This window comes from Sebastes fasciatus, chromosome 11 (genome assembly GCF_043250625.1).
Source record: "Sebastes fasciatus isolate fSebFas1 chromosome 11, fSebFas1.pri, whole genome shotgun sequence".
Taxonomy (NCBI): domain Eukaryota; kingdom Metazoa; phylum Chordata; class Actinopteri; order Perciformes; family Sebastidae; genus Sebastes; species Sebastes fasciatus.
The window spans coordinates 27357586-27383145 of record NC_133805.1 but is presented as its reverse complement, the minus strand read 5'-3'; the positions used below and the strand labels follow the sequence as shown (position 1 = coordinate 27383145).

The 25560-nt window shown below is 39.1% G+C and overlaps 1 protein-coding gene across 5 annotated transcripts in view; it reads left to right on the top strand.

The window, feature by feature from the left end:
• Window positions 1-3184: 3184 nt before the first annotated feature.
• Window positions 3185-25560, top strand: part of piezo2b (piezo-type mechanosensitive ion channel component 2b) — a 118529-nt gene continuing 96153 nt past the window's right edge. For all 5 annotated transcript variants that reach the window (XM_074651937.1, XM_074651936.1, XM_074651935.1 and 2 more), the window contains exons 1-3: window positions 3185-3786; window positions 12742-12837; window positions 21087-21209. In XM_074651937.1, the coding sequence (XP_074508038.1) occupies window positions 3723-3786; window positions 12742-12837; window positions 21087-21209 (283 nt within the window). In that variant the 5' untranslated portion in view covers window positions 3185-3722. The remainder of the gene's footprint in view (window positions 3787-12741; window positions 12838-21086; window positions 21210-25560) is intronic.

Genomic DNA, 25560 nt, shown 5'->3' with positions numbered 1-25560 from the left:
TATAAAGCCACACAAATAATTCCTGTTGCTGTTATAATAATTCTAAGATTCATGTGAGGCAGGTCAGCCAGTAAGAACTTACCTGAACCTTCACTAAACCGTATAAAACTGTTGTGTCCATTTGGACGATTTGTCAATAACTCCCTCTCAAGAATCGGATGAATAATGGATCAAAGATAAATATTACTTAAGATTCTCATCCATCTGAGGGATTAGATCAGCAGGTCCGGACTTCAAACAGCAGAAACAAATCAAGCGCTGCCATGTTTTGAGGTTGGTTATTGATCATGACTGGCTGCAGTTCAGGGTGACTCTGACTGCTCCCACGTGACCGCTGCAGCAGAGCGTCCAGGCGGTCTGGATTTCCAGGGAAAAGTGAGGCTTCGGGGCAGAGAGGTTGGCGGCAAGCATGTTGATGAACTCTCAAAGTCAGCTTTCCCCTCTGCAGCATTTAGCTGTTTATTTTCTTATTTTTATAAACTAAATCCACTTCGGTGATCAGGCCAAACGGTGATTCATCACATCCCAGGCAGGACCTTTGCTGCTTTAAGTGCCCTGTCTTTTAGAGGCAGAGGAGGGTCATTTGGCTCGGCCCTGACGACTCCCATCATGCTTTGCTTTCCTCCTGCCTAATGCACTTCAGAGGACACAGAGGAAACATCGTGGATCATTTCCTTGTCAATATAGTCATTAAACATATCAAAGCATGCACAATTGATTGGTTTTAATCATATGTTAATGCTCCAGCTAAAACTTGGCAGCTCCTCTTTATAATATACACAACAAGTAAACATGAGGTCAGCGCTCCTCGACTTCTTGAACGCAGTTTCTTTTAATAGCTGTGATAAATAATGTTAAGTGGAGTTTTAAGTGTTTTTGATATCTGGGAAATAAGGGGAAAAACATTTACAGTAATATAGGCATTGATATATTCCCTTTGCAATATTCTTTTCCGTTTAAATGTAGTGGTTACCTTTAATACTCTTTACAGCAATCGGGACTATCAAAAACATAATGTCTTAAATCAGAATATTTTGTAAGGCGGAAGATTAATTTGTGTCCCTTTAGACTTTAGAAAATATAAAATTTCTATGTATGTTGGCACATATTGCTTCCCATTATTTTAAAACTGAGCTCATGTAAATGTTACTTCGGTTCTCAGTATAGAGTCAGGCATCTTTCCTGCTGGCATTTTACCATAGATTTAAAGGTACAGTGTGTAGGATGTGGCGGCATCTAGTGGCGTGGTTGCAGATTTTCAAAGATTGTGGTAACGTGAGCCGCCAAGTGCAAAACCGTGGTAACGCCGTTAGCCTCGCTCAGAGTAAAGTAATAACACTACTTTAGGAGCAACGGAATCAAATGGCGGCTGGCGGTACCATGGTTTTGCACTCTGCGGCTCACATTACCACAGTTTCACAAGCGTTTCGGACGGTTCGAAGGGCTCTCTCTAGAGCCAGTGTTTGGTTTGTCCGTTCTGGGCTACTGTAGAAACATGGCGGAGCAACATGGTGGACTCCGTGAAGAAGGACCCGCTCCCTATGTAGATATAAACGATGTATATCTAACAAAACACAACAATTCTTAGTTTCAGGTGATTATAGACTAAAGAAAACATAGTTGTGAATATTATATTCCATTTCTATTAGTAGATCCTACGAAATGTTACACACTGTTCCTTAAAAAACAAAGGATCACTAGGTCATTAGGATTCATCCTTTGGGGACCAAGAACATCTGTGCAAAAAAGTAAATGTCGACATATTTCACTGGAAAAGTGATATATTTGACTTTCTGGTGGCGCTAAAAAAAAACATCAGGTCATCGCCAAAGTCATTAGGATTCATCCTCTGGGCGCCGTGCATTATAATCAATCAATAGTTGTTAAGACATTTCAGCTATGGCAGGCATCATTGTGAACTTTGGAGAGAGCCAGGCTAGCTGATCCCACTGCTTCCAGTCATTATGCTAAGCTAGGCTAATCGCCTCCTGCACCTATAGCTCCATACTTCATGCACAAACATGAGCACCTGAAGGATAGGCTACATTTTTCTCACTATACCTGCTGTCTTGAAAAGTAAGTTTGGGTGTCAGGCTCAGGTGCAGAGCAGGACCCACGCAGTTGAATGGGATCCAGTTTCTTTCTTGCTCAAGGACACTTCAGCAGCTGTCGATGGGATTAAACCTCTGCACGTTATCCCCACTGACGTCTAACACCGCAATGATGCAAATCAATTTACATGTCCCCAATATTTGGAAACTGACAAACAGATCGGAGCACTTTTGGGGTTGAGGTTTGAGTCATGATACACGTCTGTTTACTCAACATACAACTGGATTAAATGCAATCAAAGATGTTTTTGCTACAATTCTCTTAATTATTTCAAGAACTGAAAACATATTTGGTTAAAAAAAAGAAATATTTTTTCCTGCCTGCAAGGAGAAATATGACAGGCCTGTTTTGTGGTAACAAGGATTAGATTGAAGTGGCTGTGCTGCTTTGTGCAGACTGGTTTCAAACCAGTAGGCGTCGCTGTTTCTCACTAATGGACAGCTGGAGAGAAGACCTGGAGTGATGAAATGATCAGGGAAAGTCTCATGGCATTTATAAAAAACATGCGATCCTGTTTCTTTAAAGATGCAGATTAAATAATGAGAAGTCAAGTCAAGTCAAGTCAAATTTATTTCTATAGCACATTTAACATTTAAAACAACATGAGCTGACCAAAGTGCTTTACAGACATAGGCAGAATAAAAACAGGTCAACAGAGCAGACAACAAAATCTCACACATCCACAGACAGAGACCAAGATAAAATCCATGAGTAAAAGACTGTTATAATGAGCATTAAAAAAAGGCCAATTAGTAATCACAATTCAAGTACATTCAAAAGCCAAAGAAAAGAGGTGGGTCTTGAGCTGTGCTTTGAAAGACTCTGTAGAGGGAGCAGATCTGATGTGGAGAAGCAGTTTGTTCCACAGAGAACATTTTATTGAATATTAAACAAAAACTGGATTTCTGAGACACTTTATCTTTTAATACTTGTGGTATTTGCATCCATCTCCGCATCCCACCTCCCAATTATCCCAGTGGGCTGGACCGGTCACCACACGAAGACTCCTCATTGGCTCAGTCTGCTGCCAATCACAGCCTCATCCTGTAGCCTCCTAGTTGCGAATTCACTCCAACACACCAGAAGTCAGAAAGTCAAATTTCACCACCAAGGGGACAGAAAAGGGAAGAGGTAAACGATCCGGTTATTCTGAGTATTCCTGTCAGTCCTTCACAGTAAACAAGTGTTATTACACTTTCTTATATTGTCAACGTTTCTCATTAATGTGGTTTTGTAGTGTGCAAAAAAAAGAAAAAAGGAGGTTAATTGGACTTGAGGACTTGTTGGCTCCTTTTCTCTCCGGCATTTTTACGCGCAGCTGTTTTGCGCACCTGAGTCCTGCAGCGTCAACATGACTTTAACGCATCTGAGCAACTAAACAGTCATGGTGACACTACTTGCCGGTGACACGGTGAGCCTCGGTGATTGTGGAGTAACCACCGGAGTCCAGGTATCCTCAGGGAGAGCTGATGTGGCCGTCTGGAGGAGCGCATCAGTCTGATGTCAGCCGGGATTTGAGTGAGAGCAGGCAGGAGTTTGTTGGGATGCAACAGAAACCTTAGAGAGACAATAATCCACCGGCTACTCTCCTCTGGATCCAACCCGGAGCCATGGCCTCTGAGGTGGTGTGCGGGCTGGTCTTCAGGTTGCTGCTGCCACTGTGTCTTGCAGCTGGTGAGTTTCCTCATTAATCCACACTTTGTTTTACTCATCTTAATTGGCCTATAGTGTTCTGTGTGTGGGGTTGGGTGATTGATCAATTAATAATCTGATATCATCCTATAAATCAGTTACTTATACTTAAATGTGACGTTTAAGGAAGGCTTATGTTTATTTCCACACTTATATGAAAAGCTGTGTCATTAATTCAAAATCTGATGTACAAACCTGTATTTGAGTATCTTAAGAATAGAATAGAATAGAATAGAAAGCTTTATTGTCATTGTATTAAATACAACGAGATTCACAGTTGCCACTTCTGGTCAGTGCTTTAAAACAAATACTTGACAAGACTAAAGGAGGCAGGTAAAACATATAACAGGTAAAACACACACAGTTATAAAGCAAATAAAGCAGGTAAAGTAGATGTAATAAATAAATATAAACAGAAGTGTTACACTACAGGTATAAAATATAAACGATTCTTTTCTCACACACTATGAACATTTTTTTTAACGTTTATATGATCATTCTTATAGCTGGATGTATGTTGAAGAGCAGAAATCAAATTAATGATTGTGTGAAAATGTACTAGATTTTTTGAATGATGATTTGTGATTGACCTCTTGATGCTGGAGGTCACATTCATTCATTCATTCATTCATCATCACTGCTGTGTGCTCTAAAACTGAGCCCAAACAAAAGCAATAGAGTTTAATACACCAGCTATCATATATAAAATACAAACCAGAGCAGTGGTGTACCAGGACTGTTTCGTCATTAATCCACACTTTTTTTACTCCTCTTAATTGGCCTATAGTGTTGCTATGTGTGTGCGGTCAGGTGGGGTTGGGTGATTGATCAATTAATAATCTGATATGATCCTATAAATCAGTTACTTAAATGTAACGTTTAAGGAAGGCTGTATGTTTATTTCCACTCTTATATGAAAATCTGTGACATTAATTCAAAATCTGACGTAACAAACCCATGTATTTGAGTATCTTAAGAGCAGAAATCAAAGTAATGATTGTTTGAAAATGTAATAGATTTTTTTGAATGATGATTTGTGATTGACCTCTTGATGCTGGAGGTCACATTCATTCATTTATTCATTCATAATACTTATACGTGACGTTTAAGGAAGGCTGTAGCTTATGTTTAATTCCACACTTATATGAAAATCTGTGACATTAATTCAAAATATGAGGTACAAACTCATGTATTTGAGTATCTTAAGAGCAGAAATCAAATGAATGATTGTGTGAAAATGTAATAGATTTTTTTGAATGATGATTGACCTCTTGATGCTGGAGGTCACATTCATTCATTCATTCATTCATTCATCATCACTGCTGTGTGCTTTAAAACTGAGCCCAGCTGCATATATAAAACTAATACACCAGCTATGATATATAAAATATAAACCAGAGCAGTGGTGTACCAGCACTGTTCTCCACCGAGCTGTCACCTTTTATTGGATTTAGTTAAAGGAAACACAGCCGACAACTGAACATCCAGTCACTACAGAAACAAACCTCAGGCTGCACAGTGTTTATGTCTCAGTTTGTATGTTTAGTTTAGATGTATATTAAAAAACAGACATATTAAATGAGTCTTTTTCTATTTTCAAAGTTTGAAATGCTAAAATAATCAAATCACAAACCAGTTTTCTGTTTTAGTTTATTCAATTCCTTACTGTTAGGTTGCCATGTGGATCAAACAGCAAATAAAATTGCAGTTAAAGTGTGTTATGTATATTTTTTATAGCGTTATAAATTAATTTCTATGGTTTCTAGTGTGGTTTCTGAGTTTAGCTTATTGCCTATTAATGATAATCAGTCTTGTTATTGATTGTTTAGCTGCTGACCGGACATACACTATATGGCTGTAGTGTTAATACTGTTAATTAACATTTAAATCGCATTGACAGTGTTACAGCTAAAAGTCTTGTGTTGTTTCACATCCCTCTGAGTTTTATTCAGCGGTGCTTTTGGGTTTTTGGTTTGTTTACAGCATTTGTAACTTTGTTAAGATTTGGGCTCTACACAGATGAAGTTATTGTTGCTGTGTTTGTGAATGTTTTGTTTGATTCTCTCCGTTTACTGTGCAGATTTAGGAGATGACTCACAGTCAGCTTATTTGGATTTAGGAGTGACTTTGAGGAGCTTTGAACAGACTGGAAAAGTCTCAGATATTACTAGTTTCACTGAAGAAGAAGACGACACTGAAGCGCTGATTTAGAGTTTGTGGTGGCGTGATCACACATCGCAGACTCTATTAAATGCAGTTCACTTTGTGCTTTAAGCTGTAAGTCTGTGGTAGGCCACAAGTGAAAAATAATTAGCGTCCAACAGCCACTGAGGTTCCACTGTGGTGTCTGTGTAAGACTTATGGGGCTGAGGTACTTTTAAAGCTAACAGCATGCTTTCTATAGATAAGACCCACTCAGTACCACCATAATGCATCACTTGACAGCCCGACGGCCCCTTTATTTCCAAAAGCAATTGTGAGGCCCATGCATTGTCTCCATTAATTCGTGGAAAGTCGTTTTAACAGTATGAATTAATAATGCGGTTGTGAGGGAGGGAAGAATTGCCTTTCCCTTTTATCGTAAACATACCTTTAATATTTTATGTTTTTTCAAAGTGCAAATGAGCACTTGTCATTCACTCTAGCTCTGTACAGCAACTGACAGGATGAAGGAAATGTAGAATGGAAAGAAGGGAAGGTACACAGGAACGGACGGCGTTAGAAGTTATTTCTGCCGTCAGCATCAGCTGATCAGCGACTTACTTTCCTGTATTGTTTCTGTTTGACAGTCAAAGATCTCATTTCAGTTAAAGCTGAATGGATCTGATGTGAATCAATAACCGTCAACCCATCAGCTATTGTGTTTTTCTTTATTGTTTGTAACACTTGTGGCTGGAAGATCATTTTAGGTTTCATTTCTTTTCTGTTTTTTTGTTGTGGTCCATATTTTCAGATTTTCAGCTTTGATGCGTTTTTGGGGCAAAAATAATATATTATTTGGCCTGTCATTTCTGAATAAACAGAGAGGAAACACACTGCAGCACAGCAGATGTTATCTGACTCCATACACATTACCCTTACTGTATATGTTCTGTGCAGTATACAGTATGTATATGCACATCGTCTCTTTTCTCATGTCCCAGTGAAAGACTTGTCCGCTGACGTTACATAGTCTGTGTTTCCTGTTGGCCATCTGACAGCACCTCTATTGAAAAGCACAGAGCTGCTGGGCCCATGTGTACACAGTCTCCTCTACCACCTACCCAACACACACACACACACACACACACACACACACACACACACACACACACACAGACACACACACGTTTGCACACAGCCACAGTTTAGCTGATCAAACAGGCCGCTGTTTATGTGTTTACTGGCAGAGTTTGGAGTGTGAACATGATTATGAGCATGCACTTTCCCAAGTGTCTGATCTGATATCAAACTTGGCATTGTGAATGTACAGACGGAGCTGCAGGTCAGATGTGTTGAGTCGGGCAGGTTGCAGCAGAGTAAAGCACTGAACACCGAAGCAAACAGAGGTGGGAGGTGATGTAAAGATGCTGGAAGCATCTCTGGAATCATAATGCTTTCTTATTTGGACTTAATAAGACAAAATAAATGTGTACAAACGTTGTTCTGTACATGGCGTGTTGTTACGTTACAAATCTTGATACAGATGGTGCCATCATGATGCTCCAGAGGAGAGGTGGTTGTGTAAAAATAGTGATTTTAATCCACTGAAATCATACTTGTCTCTCGTGATAACAAACTATTTTAATGTCTAACTACATGGAAAAAAAACTTTCAATCAAAACCACATTAGAGTTTGTAAATCAAGCAGAAACAGAACAGTTACCTCTGAAAATGTTGTAGGAATTTAGTTTTGGTGTAGTTAGTCTAGTTACGTAAAATTAGGGCTGTCAAAGTTAACGTGATAACGCGTTAACACAAAATCGTTTTAACGGCTATAATTTCTTTAACGCATTAACGCAATCGATCTTTTGGAGGTTGTAGCAGGCTCAGTTTTAAAGCTAGAAGAGACTGGCATCATATGAAACTAAAAAACCTAAGGAACCCATCGGTACCAACCATGTCATAGTAGTTTGTCGGGAAGGAGGTTAAATAACGCTCCAAAATTCACACTAAATTTCGGCGAGGAAAAACAATCATGTTCATTTTCAAAGGGGTCCCTTGACCTCTGACCTCAAGATATGTGAATGAAAATGGGTTCTATGGGTACTCCTAGGAGTATAGGTGATTTGAGCATATGTTTTATGCTAAATGCAGTACCTGTGAGGGTTTCTGGACAATATCTGTCATTGTTTTGTGTTGTTAATTGATTTCCAATAATAAACATATATTTGCATAAAGCAAGCATTTGTCCACTCCCATGTTGATAAGAGTATTAGATACTTGACAAATCTCCCTTTTAAGGTACAATCCAGCCTATCAAATAAAAATAATCATTTTTTACTCTTCTATGATAGTAACCTGAGCATTTTTGGGCTTTGGATAGTTAATCGACTGAAATAAGGCATATGAAGACATCAACTTGAACTTGAGTAAAGCTCCTCACAGTGGTGGTAATAGCCTTGATATGCTCTTAATTCTGTTCTTTTAAGGGGTTTAAATTCCTCTGTTATCGCCTAGTATTTGGTCCAGCCAGGCACCGAACCACCTTATCTTCTATCATGACATTTATGTTTTCGGGCTCAAACTCTGAAATCAGTTGGCCTTGATTTCACTTTTAATACTGGCCTGCTTCTTTTGTGTGTAGTACGCTTTGTGTGGCTGTAATAATAGCTTTTACTGGGAGGTTCGCAGTAATCTGATGTCTGAAAACAACGGCAGTTTATTTTCATTCCCTCCGTAAAAATCCTCAGATGGTGAGTCATAGAGCGAAGGCAAATGGTCAGGAAGACTGCGGTCAAGTGTCTGCAGGCAGTGGGAGCAGAGTCATACAGATAGATTATAGATAGAGATACAAAAGATACACATAGATAAAAAAGGACTTCTTGAGATTTGTAACTCTGAGCAGATGAATAATGAGGCTCTGGGCTGCTAACATGGGAAGGTTTAGAGCTCATTCAATGCTACATTAAGATAAAACAAAGTGGGTGTGGATAGTAATGTTGCTGAGTGGGAGACCAAAAATGAAGGATTGTGAGTCATTCACCCCTGAGGCTTTGGCTGGAACTCACGTACTTGTTGAAAAAGTTTGAAAAGGAAACAAAAAAATGATGAACAATAATGATAAAGTGACAAGACAATATTATGTATACTACCCAATATCACAAACTTACCTCAGGGGCTTTACAATCTGTTCACAGTATACAACACCCTCTGTACTTGGACCCTTGCAGCGGATAAAGCTGAGCATACAATGTACGATTTTAGCCCGTTTCTGGCCTGAATTGTGAGCCACACGACTCATTTTAGAGTCGGACCGAATTTCAGCTTCATCGGGCGTCGTTTGCCGTGAAGTGTACAGGGGGGACTGAGGTCCGATTAACTCCTACCGACCGGCCACCGGACAGTCGGATGAATTTCTGACAAGTCAGAAATTTTGGTCAGCCGACAACAGGCTCCCGCACAGTTTCTAGCAGAGCCACGACGTCAGTGGCTTTTTTCTTTTTACAGTAAGCAGAGCGTAGCTATCAATAAAAAAATTTACAATAGATATAGTAAAACGTAGCTAGCTTCTCTCTGCAAAATGGACAAGCCATACTGTACACGTCCTCCTCGCCACCTGTGAGTCCATATATGCCGGCGCCTCTTTTTTTAGACGTTTCAGCAGACAGGATGGCACAGATGATCAAAGCAGCACGTTTCTGCCTTGTTAGCATTGTGACCCGTACAGACCTCTGCTAGCAAACTAACTTTACCTGCCTCAGAGCCTTCAAACCAACCTTTATTGATAACTGTCAACAGCCAGAACGGCCCCCAGGGGCCGACGGGCCGTGTTTTTTTTCTTCTATTTTACACTTACAGCGTGAGCACTCAGGTCGTGGCTGAAGATCGGACCGTACAGTGTGAGCACATAAATCATAAGCTTTGGCTTTACATCGCAAACGATCTACTAATACAGTAGGAGTAGGAATTACACAACAACGTCTCTAAAATCGTACAGTGCATGTGTGCCCAGCTTAAGGGAGAAAAAAGTTATTTTTTATGTCGTTATATTGGTGGTTGGACTATCTGGCATATCAAGCAGTTGTGCATGCACACTTGAAACTTAATCACATAATCTACAGATGTTGGTGGTTTTCTCAGAGATGACAGCCCCCCATAACATGTATTAACTTTTGTTAGTTTTCATTGGTCTGTATCTGAGCACAGAAAACCAGGTTACTGTAGAGCTGCAGCAAGGGAGAAGTCAGAGCCAAGTCAAATGTCAATGAATAGGTCCATTGAGTGCACAAAGATAAATAAAAGCACCACTTTCAACAGTTAAGAGTAATTTTTCAGTAGTTCAAGACCAGTAGCCGCCCAGACGGGCCGATCTCTGTGACTAAGACGGTAACTCATGCAGACGACCTGGTTGTAAACTTTGTGCTTGTGGATTTAACCGCGAAGAGAAATTTGGGAGGTCAGACTGTGTGTCCACATTTTGTACAAGGTTACAGTGTACTTCCCTCCGTTCCCTCGCTACCTCCTGACCTAAAAATGTTCAAAGAAAGGCGGGAAGGGGGCCGATTACATATTTTGTGCATACTTCTTTTAGTGAGTTGTAAATGTCATTTGAAATAGTATTTGAACTGATTTTCCAGCTCAGGTTGTTAAACTCAAACTGTGCTTCATGCATAGGATTCAGTGGTGAAATGGGTAAGTGTTTGCTACAGTGCGGTTCATTATGGACGCGTTAATTGATGTTCAGTCAGCAGGTTGTGTGAGCCGTTTAACTGGTAAAAGCCACCGATGAGGACAGATGGTCAGTCTGACTCTGGGAAATGAGGTGCGTTACGGATCAATACATCAATTAATGGTTTTTGGAAGTCATGTTTGCACTTAAGCGTTTTAACTTTCATCATGAGCTCAAAGACTTCCTTCATGTGTCTCCACGGGGTGTGTATATGTGTGTGTGTGTGTGTGTGTGTTGTGTGTAGGGGGAGTGTTCGGGAAAGGGTGAGTGTGTGGAGTTACATAATTCAGTGTACTTTCATCATGTGTAGTAACACATCCTAAATACTGAAAATGTGCATTAAATTCAAGCTTGGGCTGCTACTAATCTATAAATCATTATAGATTAATCTGTTGATTATTTCTTGGTTAATCGTTTGGTCTATAAAATGTCAGGAAACAGTGAAAATGTCATATCTAAAAGTCTAAACCCCATAGATATTCAGTTTACAATAAAATATAAGTGGCAAATCCTCACATTTGAGAGGCTGGAGCCAGAGAATGTTTTGCTTAAACAATTAATCCTTTATCAAAATAGTTGCTCATTAATTATTTGATTAATTGACTAATTGTTGCAGCTCTAAAAGAAAAACAATTGATGAAAGAAACAAATAATCACTAAAGAACTGAGAAAATAGCGTAGTGTTTGTTTCAGTGTCTATATTTTACTTACACAAAATTCTGCATTAAACAGAAATGACACAAATTAAATTAAATGAAATTTAACCCATTAAGGGAATGTAGGAAATACAAAAATTACAGGGAAAATATAACAAAAAGTTAAAATGAATTAGAGCTGTCGATCAATTAAAATATTTAATTGTGATTAATTGCAAATTAATCGCAGATTTAATGATTATTATTATATATGCTCAAATCTTAACATGAAAAACTGCAGCCCAACAGGCAACAACAGCTGTCAGTGTGTCAGTGTGCTGACTTGACTATGACTTGCCCCAAACTGTATGTGATTATCATAAAGTGGGCATGTCTGTAAAGGGGAGACTCGTGGGTACCCATAGAACCCATTTACATTCACATATCTGGAGGTCAGAGGTCAAGGGACCCCTTTGAAAATTGAGTACAAGTTTGAAGCGTTATTGAGCCTCCTTCACAACAAGCCAGTATGACATGGTTGGTACCAATGGATTCCTTAGGTTTTCTAGCTTCACATGATGCCAGCATCTTCACACTAGCTTCAAAACTGAGCCCATTACAACCTAAAAATTACAAGTTGCATTAATGCATTAAAGAAATTAGTGCGGTTAAAACAAATTTGCGTAAACCAAACATTGAATTATTTTCAGACACTGGTCGTGACATTTCCTGTTTTCAAAACTCAGAGTTCCATCATGCATTTTAAGGACATCTGGTGCGTGACGCCACTCTGCTCCAAAACTTTTAGAGATTTTTTTTGGTGGAGTTGTATCATAAAAAAGGATCCAGTTTCAATAATGCTCACAGTCCATGGAAGGCTATGAGATTCTTGTAAAATGAAATCTTCCCATATGATATAAAGCTGTCCTTTGTGAGGCACTACACAGCAGGAAGAGCGGAGCTGACCGCAGGCTGCTCAGTCAGTTAATTGTCTCTCTTTACACCCAAGGACTATTGGGTGATTACTGTACTTCACAACAAACGTCAATTCCCTGAATGACTAAATTAAGCTCAGGCTCTTTTCTTGATGCAGGCCACACGAACAGATAATGAGGCCTGTGAGTGTAAAGTATGGTTATAGGAATGTACTGGTTTTTCATGACTAAAAGCAGCTTTTCTACATCAGGAACATTTTAATGAGTTTCACCACATGTTTCTCTCAAATCTGCGTTTAGTTAATCTCAGTGACGACTCCTGATCAGGCAGCTTGTTAACCACTGCCAGCTTCTGCACTTTATTTACTGTAAAACGTTAATGCACACAAAGCAATAAAGACACTATTGAATTAGTGGTATTTCAATGGATTGTTGTTTATTATGATCAAAAGATGGATTTGCTGTTCAATCTGCATTTGTGTCTCTGTTTCTGCAGCTTGCCTGTTCAGGTACAATGCCCTGTCCTTCGTCTACCTCATCTATCTCCTGCTTATCCCACTCTTCGCAGAGCCCTCAAGCACAACAATGCAAGGTAAGAAGATCTATAGTGTAACTCTCTTTGCTAATTCACACGTTCAGTGGCTTTGGCTTTGTCTATCGCCTGGAGAAACTTGACTGTTTCCCAAAAGCCTCCAGTTTGAATTGCAATAGTGTTCTCTGTAATGTAAACCAGCCCTTCTCCAGGGGACTTGAATTTCCTTGAGATGAGGATGGATTTGGCACACAGCTCAGCCCATGAAAGGTAATATCGGTTAGTGCGGGCATGAGTCCATCTGTAATAATAAAAATGATCCACGACCAGCTAGATCTGAGATAGAAAGACGTGATCCATCAAGGCCAGATGATCCACTTGATGAAAATTAACATTTTTGGCTTAGGTCTGGCTTATTTGTACAGATAATGCCCATATAGATTATACAAAAACTGACACAAGCTGTGCTGTTGTGAAAAGAAATCCTGTAAAATATCCTTTAGAGAAAAGAAAAAGAAAATTGAGTTGAGGGCTGTTTTTGATAATGGCTAACCACTTTAATTATCGAAAGAGGATATAAAAGTTGCTCCTAAGGCTCCACTGATTCCTTAAGATGGATTTAATTTCGTAATACCATGATCTGCGTGCATTTGACAAGTGTCATTCGTTAATTCGGCCGATGTGAAGGTCGGTATTTAAGCTCTTTGGTATTTTGGTTTTAGAAAAGAGTTCAAGAAAAGAAATGTAAATCACAGTGGACCTCTGAGGCTGAGGTTTATGAGACTGAGGTGACCGTTGCGGTCGCCAACTTCAGCCGCGCCTTTATGCACTCCCCTCACCGCAAAACACTACACGTAATGTGGGTTTCTGTAGGAGACCACATGCAGCGTTTAATAATACATAAACCCATATCGAAGGAGGGAACAACATCCAGTCCGAGAGCCGTCTCTGCTCGTCTCCAGCTGAAATAACAATCAGGATGTAAAGGAGGAAGAGAGGGAGAGGAGGGAGCAGAGAAAGTGGACCACTTACACTCTCATCAATAGTTAAAGAGAGAAGTCTTCTAGTAAAGCTCAGTGTTCATGTATCTCATAGCTGCTGTCTTCAAACATGTGTCAACCATAATTGAGATAACGTAGTCTTGCTTCAATATATTTTGGACCTTTACACCTGGCATTAAAATTAATTTTCGGATTGCAATCGTATAGTGCTTGACCACATTGCGGGCCCTGCTCCCTAAACGATGGCGTTTTGAGGCTGACCATACACCGCCTCTCCGTCAGTACCCGGCTGCAAGCCCGTGCGTAGTGCAGCCACCAGTGTTTCCTCTCAGCTTTTTCAGATAGAGCGATCGGATCTCAATGTGGACACTGGAGACATATTAATACCAGGTGTAAATGTTTTCAGGTTGAATCTAGATACAATCTGGACACGAGACATATTTTAATGCCAGATGTAAAGGGGGCTATAGTCACTTCAACACCAACAAGACATGACAAATCAAACTTCAAGTGGAACTAAGGCTGCTTAAACATTTTTATTTTCATTTTTAAGATGTTTCTAGCCTTAAAAATAATCTTTAATGTTGTTATAAGACTTTATATTTCACATAAAAGTTATTTCAGTGTGTATTTAGATTTCAAAGTCATTTACAGTATGAACCCCATTCATTCTCCCATTGGAAGGCATGAGGTTTTACTGCGTGGGTAGATTTTATTATCTTTGAACCATGTTAACATGGTATAGAGTACAAACAACATATTAAATATGGCACAACATAATGGCCCCCAACAGGAATGATAGAATAAAAGGGAAGAAAGTACTGGAACAAATCTTCAAGAAGGCACCTTTTGGTTTATCTGACTGTGTCCATTCATCCATTTTCCACTACTTATCTGGGGCTGGGTCGCGGACAGACATAGATAAATGGTTTCAAGAATACTTATGCAAATTATTTTCTATATTATTCACTAAGCTTGTACAGGGTATTTCCTGGCATCAAATGAGATAGAGGTGGTGCCGCCTTTATCATGTGCACACACGTGCATGTGTACCATGCCTTCAACTGGCTCAAGCAAACACTTTTTCCAAACGTATTTTAGGAGTTCATGTATCAAGTGTATTTTATTAAAAATGTGACTCCCTGGATATTAACTTTTCATCTGCAATTTTCTGTAGTGGTCTCAGTAATATTTGTTAGCATATCATATGACATGGTTAAGCTGTTTTAGACTGAGAATATGACCGCAGATACTGATATACTAAATATCTTGTTAAAACAATTTCATTCTACCGGCAAAAATAATATGTACACAGAGGTAAATCTCCTCTTGTATTTAATCTCCTCTCACTTACTTTTACAAGACACTTTTATCATTTTTAAAAAAACTTGTTTGATTATTTTACTTCCTGATTTAAATTATTTGCTTTTATCATGTTTTACAGATGTCTGTTTGAACTTTTGTATTCAATAAAGTGGGAAAAAAGTTGATTAAATAAATAAACAACTTAATTTCCTTGGCGTTGTAAGACGGCGTTCAGGCACACATGTCCATAAATGCCAGCTGGTGATATAAAACTATAAAAAATACATTGAACAGCAGGTCGGCTTTCCATGATTAAGCATGGAGTGTTTGGTTTTCTTAAATGATTTTTTTTTATTTGGTGGCAAAGACACCAGCGGAAACACTGTGACGCCTTTCTCATTTTGAAAGCGTGATAACCGATGGTGTAATTTAATCACTAGCTCAGTATATATTAGCGTTTATAGGGTTGGCTCCCATTTTACAGCGGTCCAGCCAAAACCAGACAGCTCTTTTCTTCTCCTTTGACAGCTTTGGCAACGCCACTCCCAGTTCACTATGCTGATTTGGATACAGCGCCACCACATCAGCGTAATGTCGCTTACAGCAATGCTTAACGCTTGTTAAAAAATAGTGTTATCCATGAAGACACCCGTCAGAGTTTTGTCGAGAGCTGGAGATGCAATGAAATTTGATGGAGGCGTCCGCCTTGTAATTCTCTATGCAGATGAAACCCTGTTGTACTCTGACATTTGAACAAAATGTTATACTCTGCTCTGTTTTCATTCCTATGGTTACAGACCCTCCGATTATCCAGGCGTTAACACCTTCCAGTAACTTTGTGGATTTTGGTGTTGTCAACATTAAAGTTACAAACGTTCTGTTTTAGCACTATTACTGTTGATGTTATTTACATATCTGGTCCAAATTTGTTGTTTCAGTGTTTACTGGTTTACATCTCTTATTTCCACATAACCAGTTTGTGTTATAATATAATATAATGTAATAACAAAGATGTTGCATTTTGAATAAGGAACATAAGAGACTCATTTATCTCAAGCGAACAGCTGAAAAGAGGCTGCTCACGGCCGACCTCTTGGGGTTGTCATTATTCCTTTTGGTCCACAGTAATTCAATTAAAGTTTGCATTTTCGCGTTGAGAATGCATACATGAATGCATTTAGCAAGTTGGGGTTTCCCCCAAACAGATGTTTCCTGGCAGAACAGGTGGCACAAGTTTCAAAATGAAATCAGCAGAAAGAAAGCAACCCCTGTATGCTAATTATTAAAAGGCTGCTGTATAATAAAAACAAATTCACTTGGCTATATGTGTCTTATTTGCCAGTAAACGTGTTTTATATTTCCAGTATAGTTGCGGTTTAGTGCAACGCTGACCAAACTCACAACGGAACAACCTCTTAAATGCTCTAAATCTTCAGCTCATCCACTCGTGTTCTTTTTAAAAGCGTATGTTTATGTATCTGGTAACCATCTGGTATCTGAAACTGTTATGTTTACCGTATCAGTGATCATGTACAGAAGCAGAAACACAAAAGAAGTGAATATTACACATGTAAGTTGCCTCAGGCGCAGATCGTATTAGTTATTCTCCTAGTGCAACACCTGCCAGAACATCTGTCTGCCTCACCTGTCTGTCATCAGGGAGGCTGAGAGAGCCGCAGGATGAGGAAGTTTCAGTGAGCAGGGTCTCATAACAGGATTACTTTTGGTTGATTATGAAATTATTGGAAGCTATAATCATTTAGGTAAATATTTGTCAGATTATTGAAGGAAAAGGGGATTTAGTTTGGGCGCCCGGCCAGTTTATAGAATTTGAAATAACAGCTGGTTATGGTTGAGAATGATTGTGATAGCATTGCCAACATTCAGGCTATTTGTTCTGTTAAATTATCAATTCAGATTGTATACATTTAGGTTTAAAAGTAGTTTTAAAGTAATTACTATGTGGTGATTATCTTGAGCAGATTATCAGAATCTGTAGAGTTACAGCGTTAGTTATCCCCCTCCTCCTGGCATTTAAATCGTTCACTTAATTAATGCATGAAAACCATCCAGAATACACACTGACAGTCCAAACTTACAAAAAAACACATCTCATCGTGCCGAAAAGAGACACACTCTACATTTCTGAATTGTTTCAGAGGGAGTTAGGAGACGGATTGAGCTAAATTCAGTGCTTTGTTTTGATGGTCTGTTTCATTTTGTCTGTTGAATCTTAAAGGACATGCGGCAGTTAAATCTGGAAAGTTAATTTAAACCAAATGTTGGACATGAATAATTCATTAGGTGTAATTTGCTTGAAAAAGCCACAGCAGCGCGGCGTGCCCAAGGATATGTCAGTATACAATCCTCCAATCCTAACAGGAGACCAACAGTATCTTATGCAACTTGTTGTTGTTGTTTGTGATTTACTCTCTAATGTCGTAATTGCAGTATTTGGCTCCACATCCTCTTGAAGGCATTCAATTCTCAGTGGAGGTGAACAAAATCTAAACAGTTGCTCTCATATGGGCAGCAGGCATTTTAAGAGGCTTTACAGTAGGTGCTATATGCCTCGTTGGATGGGCACGGACATGACAATTTCCCTTTGGGGAGTCTTTTAGTACTGTTGCATGAATTTGTATAAATATTTGATGTTATGGATGATTTATCAGGTTTATGTTTTAGCTAGTAGACTTCTAAAAGAGGGTGTCTGGCTTTAACGCATCTCCGAGTTCGGCTTTTTTTTGTTTTTTTAATCCATCTTTATCATACTTTTTTAAGACTTGACATAGTTTTCTACTTTGTTTTGTCTGGCAGTAAGAGGTGGAAGAAGTACTCTGATCTTTACTTAAGTAAAGGTAGCAATACCACAGTATAAAGATACTTTAAATATACTTAAAGTACCAAAAGTAAAAGTATCCATTGTGCAGAATGGCCCATTAAAAAATACATGTTATATAATATATATAATATCACTGGGTCATAATTAGTGAGGCATTCATGTGTAAACATCACTAATGTTGCAGCTGGTAAAGGTGGAGCTAATTTCAATTATTTTACTACCCGGCAGCTTAATCTATAATAATACATCATCATTTATTTATTGATTTATATTTTGTATTAATCTACAAAAGTAACTAGTTACTAATGTTGTCAAATAATTGTAGTGGAGTAGAAGTATAAATTAGTATAAAATGGAAATAGTCAAGTAAAATGCAAATAACCCAAAATTGTACTCAAGTACAGTATTTGAGTAAATGTACTTGGTTACATTCCACCACTGCTGGCAGGGACTTGTCAAAAAGACCAAATGATTGCATGGAAACATTTCATTGGTCCTCTCTGACACTATTATTTGGCAACAGCATGTGGTTAAATCAGGTCTTAATGTTGTCAAATGGATACGGTTCTCTGATTGATTAGGGAAAAAGCAGCGACTGTTAAAACTGAACAATGCGCTCTGTTTTAGAAACCTTTAAAAAAAACACTCCTGGGACGGCGCTTTGAGAATGAATAATGAAACGAAACGAAATACTAATTCAAGATGAGCGTCAGGCAACCAAGACAGATGGCCGCCCGTCACACAACAAAAATGCTGTGTTACAAATAGGAAAAAAAAAGGTGACGGAGCCAAAACGGTTGCGTTGTCCAGAGCCTTCGGACCCATTTGGACGCAGAGGTTCGCCAACAGTCCTCATACCTCCGTATTTACAAGCATTCTTTTCCCTCTTTGTGAAAACCCAGGGAGTTAACAATGGGAAATTAGCACAAACTGTTTTCACTTCCATATTTAATTTGCCTGCCATGGTCTGTTGTTGCACACATTTGATAAGGTTAGCCCTCGATGGCTGGAGGCTCAGCAGTAGTGCTTCACCTTAGCCAGGATATTGTGCAATACACTACAGTAAAACTGTTATGTGTTCCCCGCAAGGATGCAGTAAATTTAATGAGATGGAGATGTTGCCCCGTGAATTACCACTGGAGCCAACCGTGCGTATGTGTGGGACAGTTTAAGGGGCTGATAATAGATGCAGTAAGGGGCATTACAGTCACGAAGAAGAGTCCCATCAAGCTAGTTCTTCCCTGAGGATGAACATTTTTCATTCTCGCAAACACAAGGGGGTCCGAGAAATCCTACTGTAGAGAACTATCACCATAACAACTCCTGAAATTATCCCAAATACCTGTAGGTGCACTATAAAATGGCCATGTGTTGAACAGCTGTGGCAGCTCCTCAGACTGCTCTCATCCTTCCCTCCCAGGATCAGTAATGTCCACTTACAGCTGTATTCTTTACCTGCATTGACCCACTTTGACCAGTTTTTGTCTTTTTTAGGGGGTGGGGCAGGTAATGAGAAATAAATATGAATTAATAAATTAATATAAATTGTGAAAGTGTATAAGGTCTTGGAACATTATGATAGAAGTACATGATGTCCATCCCCATGCTCTATTATGTCTCATAAGTTGTTGCAGCAATTTTTGTGTTGATACCATTTGTTACACAGATTTGGTGCTAAATTTAACAATTTTTTACCACTCAAGAATTGATAAACATTATCAAAAGTCCCTCCAAAATACAACATTAAGACACAAAGACCTTGAGGAGCACCACAACATTTTTTATTTGGTATCAAAAACATCTGACATTTTGAGATTTCTGTGAAAATTGCATTTTTAGGCAACTGGATGGCGAGCACTTCTGTTCTGAGAACTGCTCAGAAACCCCCTTATTGTCAATCTACCTAGGAAAGCCATCCATCTTCTGAATGCCCCAAGGTCTCTAGTTTGTGGTTGTAAAGTTTCATGAGGCTGTGATCATCCTAGAGGTCACCACAGGTCATTTTATACAGTGCTGTCAAGTTTTAAAAAAATGGTCTCACTACAATGAAATGGCTCCTATGGGGACTAACATCATCACACATGGCTACAGTTGGGCTCATTGGATCCACAAGAGTCTCAGCTTTACAGTGATACTCAAGTTACGTAATTCAAAGACTGTTTAGGAACCTCAGTATGCAGAAACATTCAAATACACCATTTTAGTATAGGCGAAAGTAAAGCATTTGTACTGCATGCAAAAAAATTGAATTTCTTTTGCCCCAAACTGCATGTGATTATTGTAAAGTGGGCATGTCTGTAAACTCTTGGGTACCCATAGAACTAATTTTCATTCACACATCTTGAGGTCAGAGGTCAAGAGACCCCTTTGAAAATGGCCATGCAAGTTTTTCCTCGCCAAAATTTTGCTTTAACTTTGGAGCATTATTTAACCTCCTTCTCGACGAGCTAAGCTCCAACACTGAGCCTGCTACAGCCCCTGAAAGACAGTAAAGTCGGCCGCTCTCAGAGGGTTAAAGAAAGACACTTTGTCAGCCAACACCTACTTATATGTTGTTCTTATCGTCTTGGACAGCCAAGTCATTTCTTGCAACCATGAACCGCCACCAAAGCCAAGAAACCAAAGAATCAAATCAGGTATAGAAGCTGGTTTTGCTCCTTCTACGACGAATTAGAGAGAGTTAGAAGTCTTGTGGTCCACCAGAATGTTTATTTGACTTTTCAACAGAAATAAGCTTTGTTGTAAAGTCGTGTTGCCAGCTCTTAACCAGGATATGTATTATGATCCACAGAAAATCCCCCTTGGGTGCTCTCCCAGTCACCTTCACCTTTTCTTTTTTCTTTTTTACTAATTCATTGAAAACAGATCCAGACTTCCCAAGCTGATCACATGAATATGGATCATTGTTCTCCTTGCTCTGCTCTAACACCACTGGGAATTCAGAAAAACCCGGCACTTTTTAATGTTGCACAACTCAAAAAGTATTAAAATTTCACCTTAGTGTCAGACAAAGTTCTCTGTGCCTTGAAAAAAATAACCAGCAAAGAGACCTTTTCTGGGTTTCAGTGCATGAACGGCAGAAATAACATGTGGAAATCCTTAAAGTGAGTGGTGTTGGTGTCGGTGGTGGTGAACTCACTGTAGCTGTTCTCCTCCTCCAGGCCACACAGGGCGTCTGCTGCAGTCCCTCTGCTTCACCAGTATGTCCTTCCTGCTGCTCCACATCATCTTTCAGATTACCATCAACAGCCTGGCCGTGGACGATAGCTACTCCAACTTCAGCTGTGAGTACAGTACACTGCAGCCTTTATGGTCCAGAATCTAAATGTGGTGATGTTTGTTGTGAATGTTGAAATCAAAGCGGCTCACACAGGTCAAGAATCCACGAAGAAGGTGCAGAATGGAGTTGATTGATTTCAGTTTTTGCTCTGTGCAAACCTTTTGAAAGAAATCCAAAGAAGACACCAGTGTTCATTTTGGCAGCTATTTTAGATTTAGTCTTAGTCTTAAAAAGGAAAATGCTCATCAGTTTTAGACACATTTTAGTAATTTTTATGAACTTATGACCTTTCACCCTCTTGCTCATATATCCGTCACATTCCGTAGCGTGAAATTTGAAATAAAAATAAAAAGTATGCGATTTGGAACGCAGCCTATATTAAGGTATAAATTAGAGTTATGCACACGAGTCACAAAAATATGTAACGTTAGTAGCCTACACACACTTGAATGTCTGTCATTGTGGCTTCTGTTAATTCGCTGTCAGTGAGCTGTCATCGGCTGTCAATAGCTGTCGGCAGCGGTCATCTGTCTGCGCTCTCTCTCTTGTTTATTTTATAGATTATATTATATTTTCTGCTGCACAGAGGATTGTGGGTCAGAATAACCAGAAAAGCATGCTGGCTTGCGCACTGCAAAATACGACCAGATGCAGTAGGACATACTGGTATTTTTGGCATACTGCATTTGACATACTATGTATTGGGTCATACTAAATCTTTTTCTTTCATACTAAACAGTATGGTAGTATGGGTATTGGAATGCACGGTTATATTAAACAATATTTAAACCAGATCGCCCTCTTTCCCTAACTTTAATCAAGTGCTGTAAGCTTAAAGCTGGATTTATAATTGATGCAAGGAAATGAAGGCAGTCCCGTCGTATATCCCGAGGGCATAGGTATAGAGTTATAGTTTTATTTATACCCAAACAACACTAGATGATTGCACTGTACATTAATTGGAGCATATCGTCCTTTAATAGTAACTGTGTGAACATTCTTTCAGTGGTAGTGCTGGTCCGCCTTGTTTCATGTCTCAATAGGAGGTTATTGTGTGCGGTTGCCATATTTGCATTGATTCATTCACTGTGATAGAAAGCGACAATACTAGTGAGCAGAAGGTTTGCCTTGGAAATGTCTTTGCTAGATGTTTGTTACTAAAAAGAAGAAGATGACTCACCTTTTTTTTTCAACTTGCTTCATGTTGCCTTAACTCTTAACAACCTCTACTGGCATCAGAGAAAACAGGCAGCTCAAACTGACCAATCACAGTTCTTTTTCGGTTCTCACGTGGTAAATCTGTAGCTACCATAGTCCCACAGAAGTATAAATGAAGTTTAAAGGAATACTTCACCCACAAAATTACCATTTGTATATCAGTTACTCACCCCGTGTTACCTTGAATTCTTGCAGAAAACTTTGTTTTTCTTACATGCAGAATTAAAAAAAGGAGAAAAAGTCTTGATGAATTGAAGTAATTGGGGTCCACGTTTAACAACAGCAAAACTATAACAAAACATCCGTTTACAACCTCTCACACAACTCATGCAGAATAATCCAAGTCTCATTTATCCAGTCGTATACTCACTTCCCAAACACACGCATCTTCACTAAAAACCTCAGCTACTCGTCTGTAAGAATCCGGATGAGTCCGAAGTGTTTTAAATAGTTGTTAAACACAGCCCCCCATTTACTTCTACTCAATAAGACTTTAATCAGTTTGTTAATTCTTTGTTCACCGTGGAGGCATGCAAGTAAAACAAAAAGTTTTCTTCAAGAATTCAAGGTAACGCGGGGTGAGTACTTGATATACAAATGGGTGAAGTATTCCTTTAAACATTGCAAATGCAACCATGCTTTAGTTGCCATTAGTGGATATTTTGGAGAAAAAAAAATAAAATCGCTGTCGGTCAACGTTTTACAGATATGTTGTATGAACATTTTGCAACTTTTTCAGATACATTCATGAAAAATCTCTCCCCATTATGTCAATAAATAACGTTATCCACGTGGCATTTCATTTACATGTATTAATTAGGGCTGTCAAAGTTAACAAGATAATAATGTGTTACGTTTTAACACCACTAATTTCTTTAATGCATTAACACAATCGATCTTAGAAGGTTGGAGCGGGCTCAGCTTTAAAGGTAGAGTGATGGTCTCATATGAAACTAGAAAAACCTAAGGAATCCATTGGTATCAACCATGTCATACTAGCTTGTCTTGAAGGAGGTTAAATAAGGCTCCATAGTTATGCTAAATTTTGGCGAGGATAAACTGGTATGGCCATTTTTAAAGGGGTCCCTTGACCTCTGACCTCAAGATATGTGAATGAAAATTGGTTCTATGGATACCCACGAGTCTCCCCTTTACAGACATGCCCACTTTATGATAATCACATGCAGTTTAGGGCAAGTCATAGTCAAGTCAGCACACTGACACACTGACAGCTGTTCTTGCCTGTTGGGCTGCAGTTTGCCATGTTATGATTTGAGGCTATATTTTTCACGCTAAATGCAGTACCTGTGAGGGTTTCTGGACAATATTTGTCATTGTTTTGTGTTGTTAATTGGTTTCCAATAATAAATATATACATATTTGTCCACTCCCATGTTGATAAGGGTATTACAAATTGACAAATTTCCCTTTAAGGTACATTTTGAGCGGATAAAAATGTGTGATTAATTTGCGATTAATCGCGATTAACTATGGACAAGCATGCGATTAATCACGATTAAATATGTTAATCGACTGACAGCCCTAGTATTAATTTGTAGGAGAAAGGGTTGGACAGTTGAGTACATACTGTATAAAAAATCAACCCCCTCTATCCCTGACAAGTCACTCAGTCTGAGAACTCATGTGAGACCCAAACCGTGAGATCTCTACTTGTTGGGCCACATGTTTATGACAGACTGTGTGCACACGTGTGTCCCATCCATCACACAGGCCGTCTTGTGCTTAAACTCTGACCTGAGCTGATGCAGTGTCACAGAGTTGTATATCACCAGAGAAAGTGTTGAAGAGGGAAAGTTTCCATCCAGAAAAGCTAAGTGAAGACTAGCTCCATTTGCAGGAGAAGGTCAAATATGCCCTCTAATAACGATTCACAATTTCTAGAATTATCTTCACTCTTATTGCATTTTGTCACATCATGAAGATTTATGAATGTTACACATTCCTCAATGTAATTAGCTTCCCTGTGCCATATGGCGACTTAGAAAAAAAGAGATTCTTGCTGCCAGTAAAGCAAACACTGTAAGCTACTGACTCAGTGTCGGGAAGGTGTTAATAGTTGGCCTTGGGCTTCTCATGAAACTGTGTATCAAACTGTAAAATTTGAATGCGTCTAGACGGGACAGACCCTGACCTTGTGTTCTAATGACTTGTTCCTTCTAATGGAGGTAACTCGCTTTCCACCGTCGAAGTCCAGCCAACTTTGCTCAGAGAGCAGAACGGACCTTATCGCCTCAGGTAGAAACACACAGAGCTGTTCAGAGAGGGTAGACTAAATATTCACTCAAGGAAATCTTTATTACTAAAGAGTGGCCGTTTTTGGCAGATCAAACCCTGGTGTGATGAGACCATTAAAATTCCTATCTGTCTGCTGTATTAAAACAATAGTTACTTAGATTAACATTGTAAAACAAATTCATGTATTTTGTGAGTCTTTGCAACATTATTTGTACTTTGAAAAGCTTTAATTTTCATACCAGTCAACCAATTGATTAATTGGTTTGTTCACTGATTTTTATGTACTAGTGAAGGAAGTGCTCGTTGGTGATGTGGCCGTTTGGAGCGGGCCGATTGCCTGGCTCCAAGGAAGTACTGCTTGCAGCATTGTCGAGAATCGCTCATCACTCATTGACTCCAGGGAAGTGAAGAATAGTATCCAGCATCCACCAGCAAAGGGTGAAGTAGGTCGGATGAACAGTTCTCGAGATATGCGAAGGACATACTCACAGGAGACAGACAGACAGACAGACAGAGATTCCTTGCTTATTATTATTTTTTCAGACTAAGATAAAATCTATCTTGACTGTCGCATCAAATAAATTCCCATTAATACCATATTAGCTCTAACAAACATATTTATGACTAAAAGAATCTGCCTTTCCTGCCTGTGGTTATCTATCTGTAAGTCAAAGCAGTCAGGATTTTTCGACTACATACCATGAAGCTCCATTGGCACTTGAATGAATACCATCTTGAGTCATTATCTGCAACATTTAACAGCAAAGTCCCTGTGTGAGCGCTGGGCTGCTCAGGAACTGCTTTCAAGTGAACAGCTGGTGGGTCCTGGCTGTCATTTGACAATTAATGAGGCACCGGGTGGAGAAACAATACAGTATAAC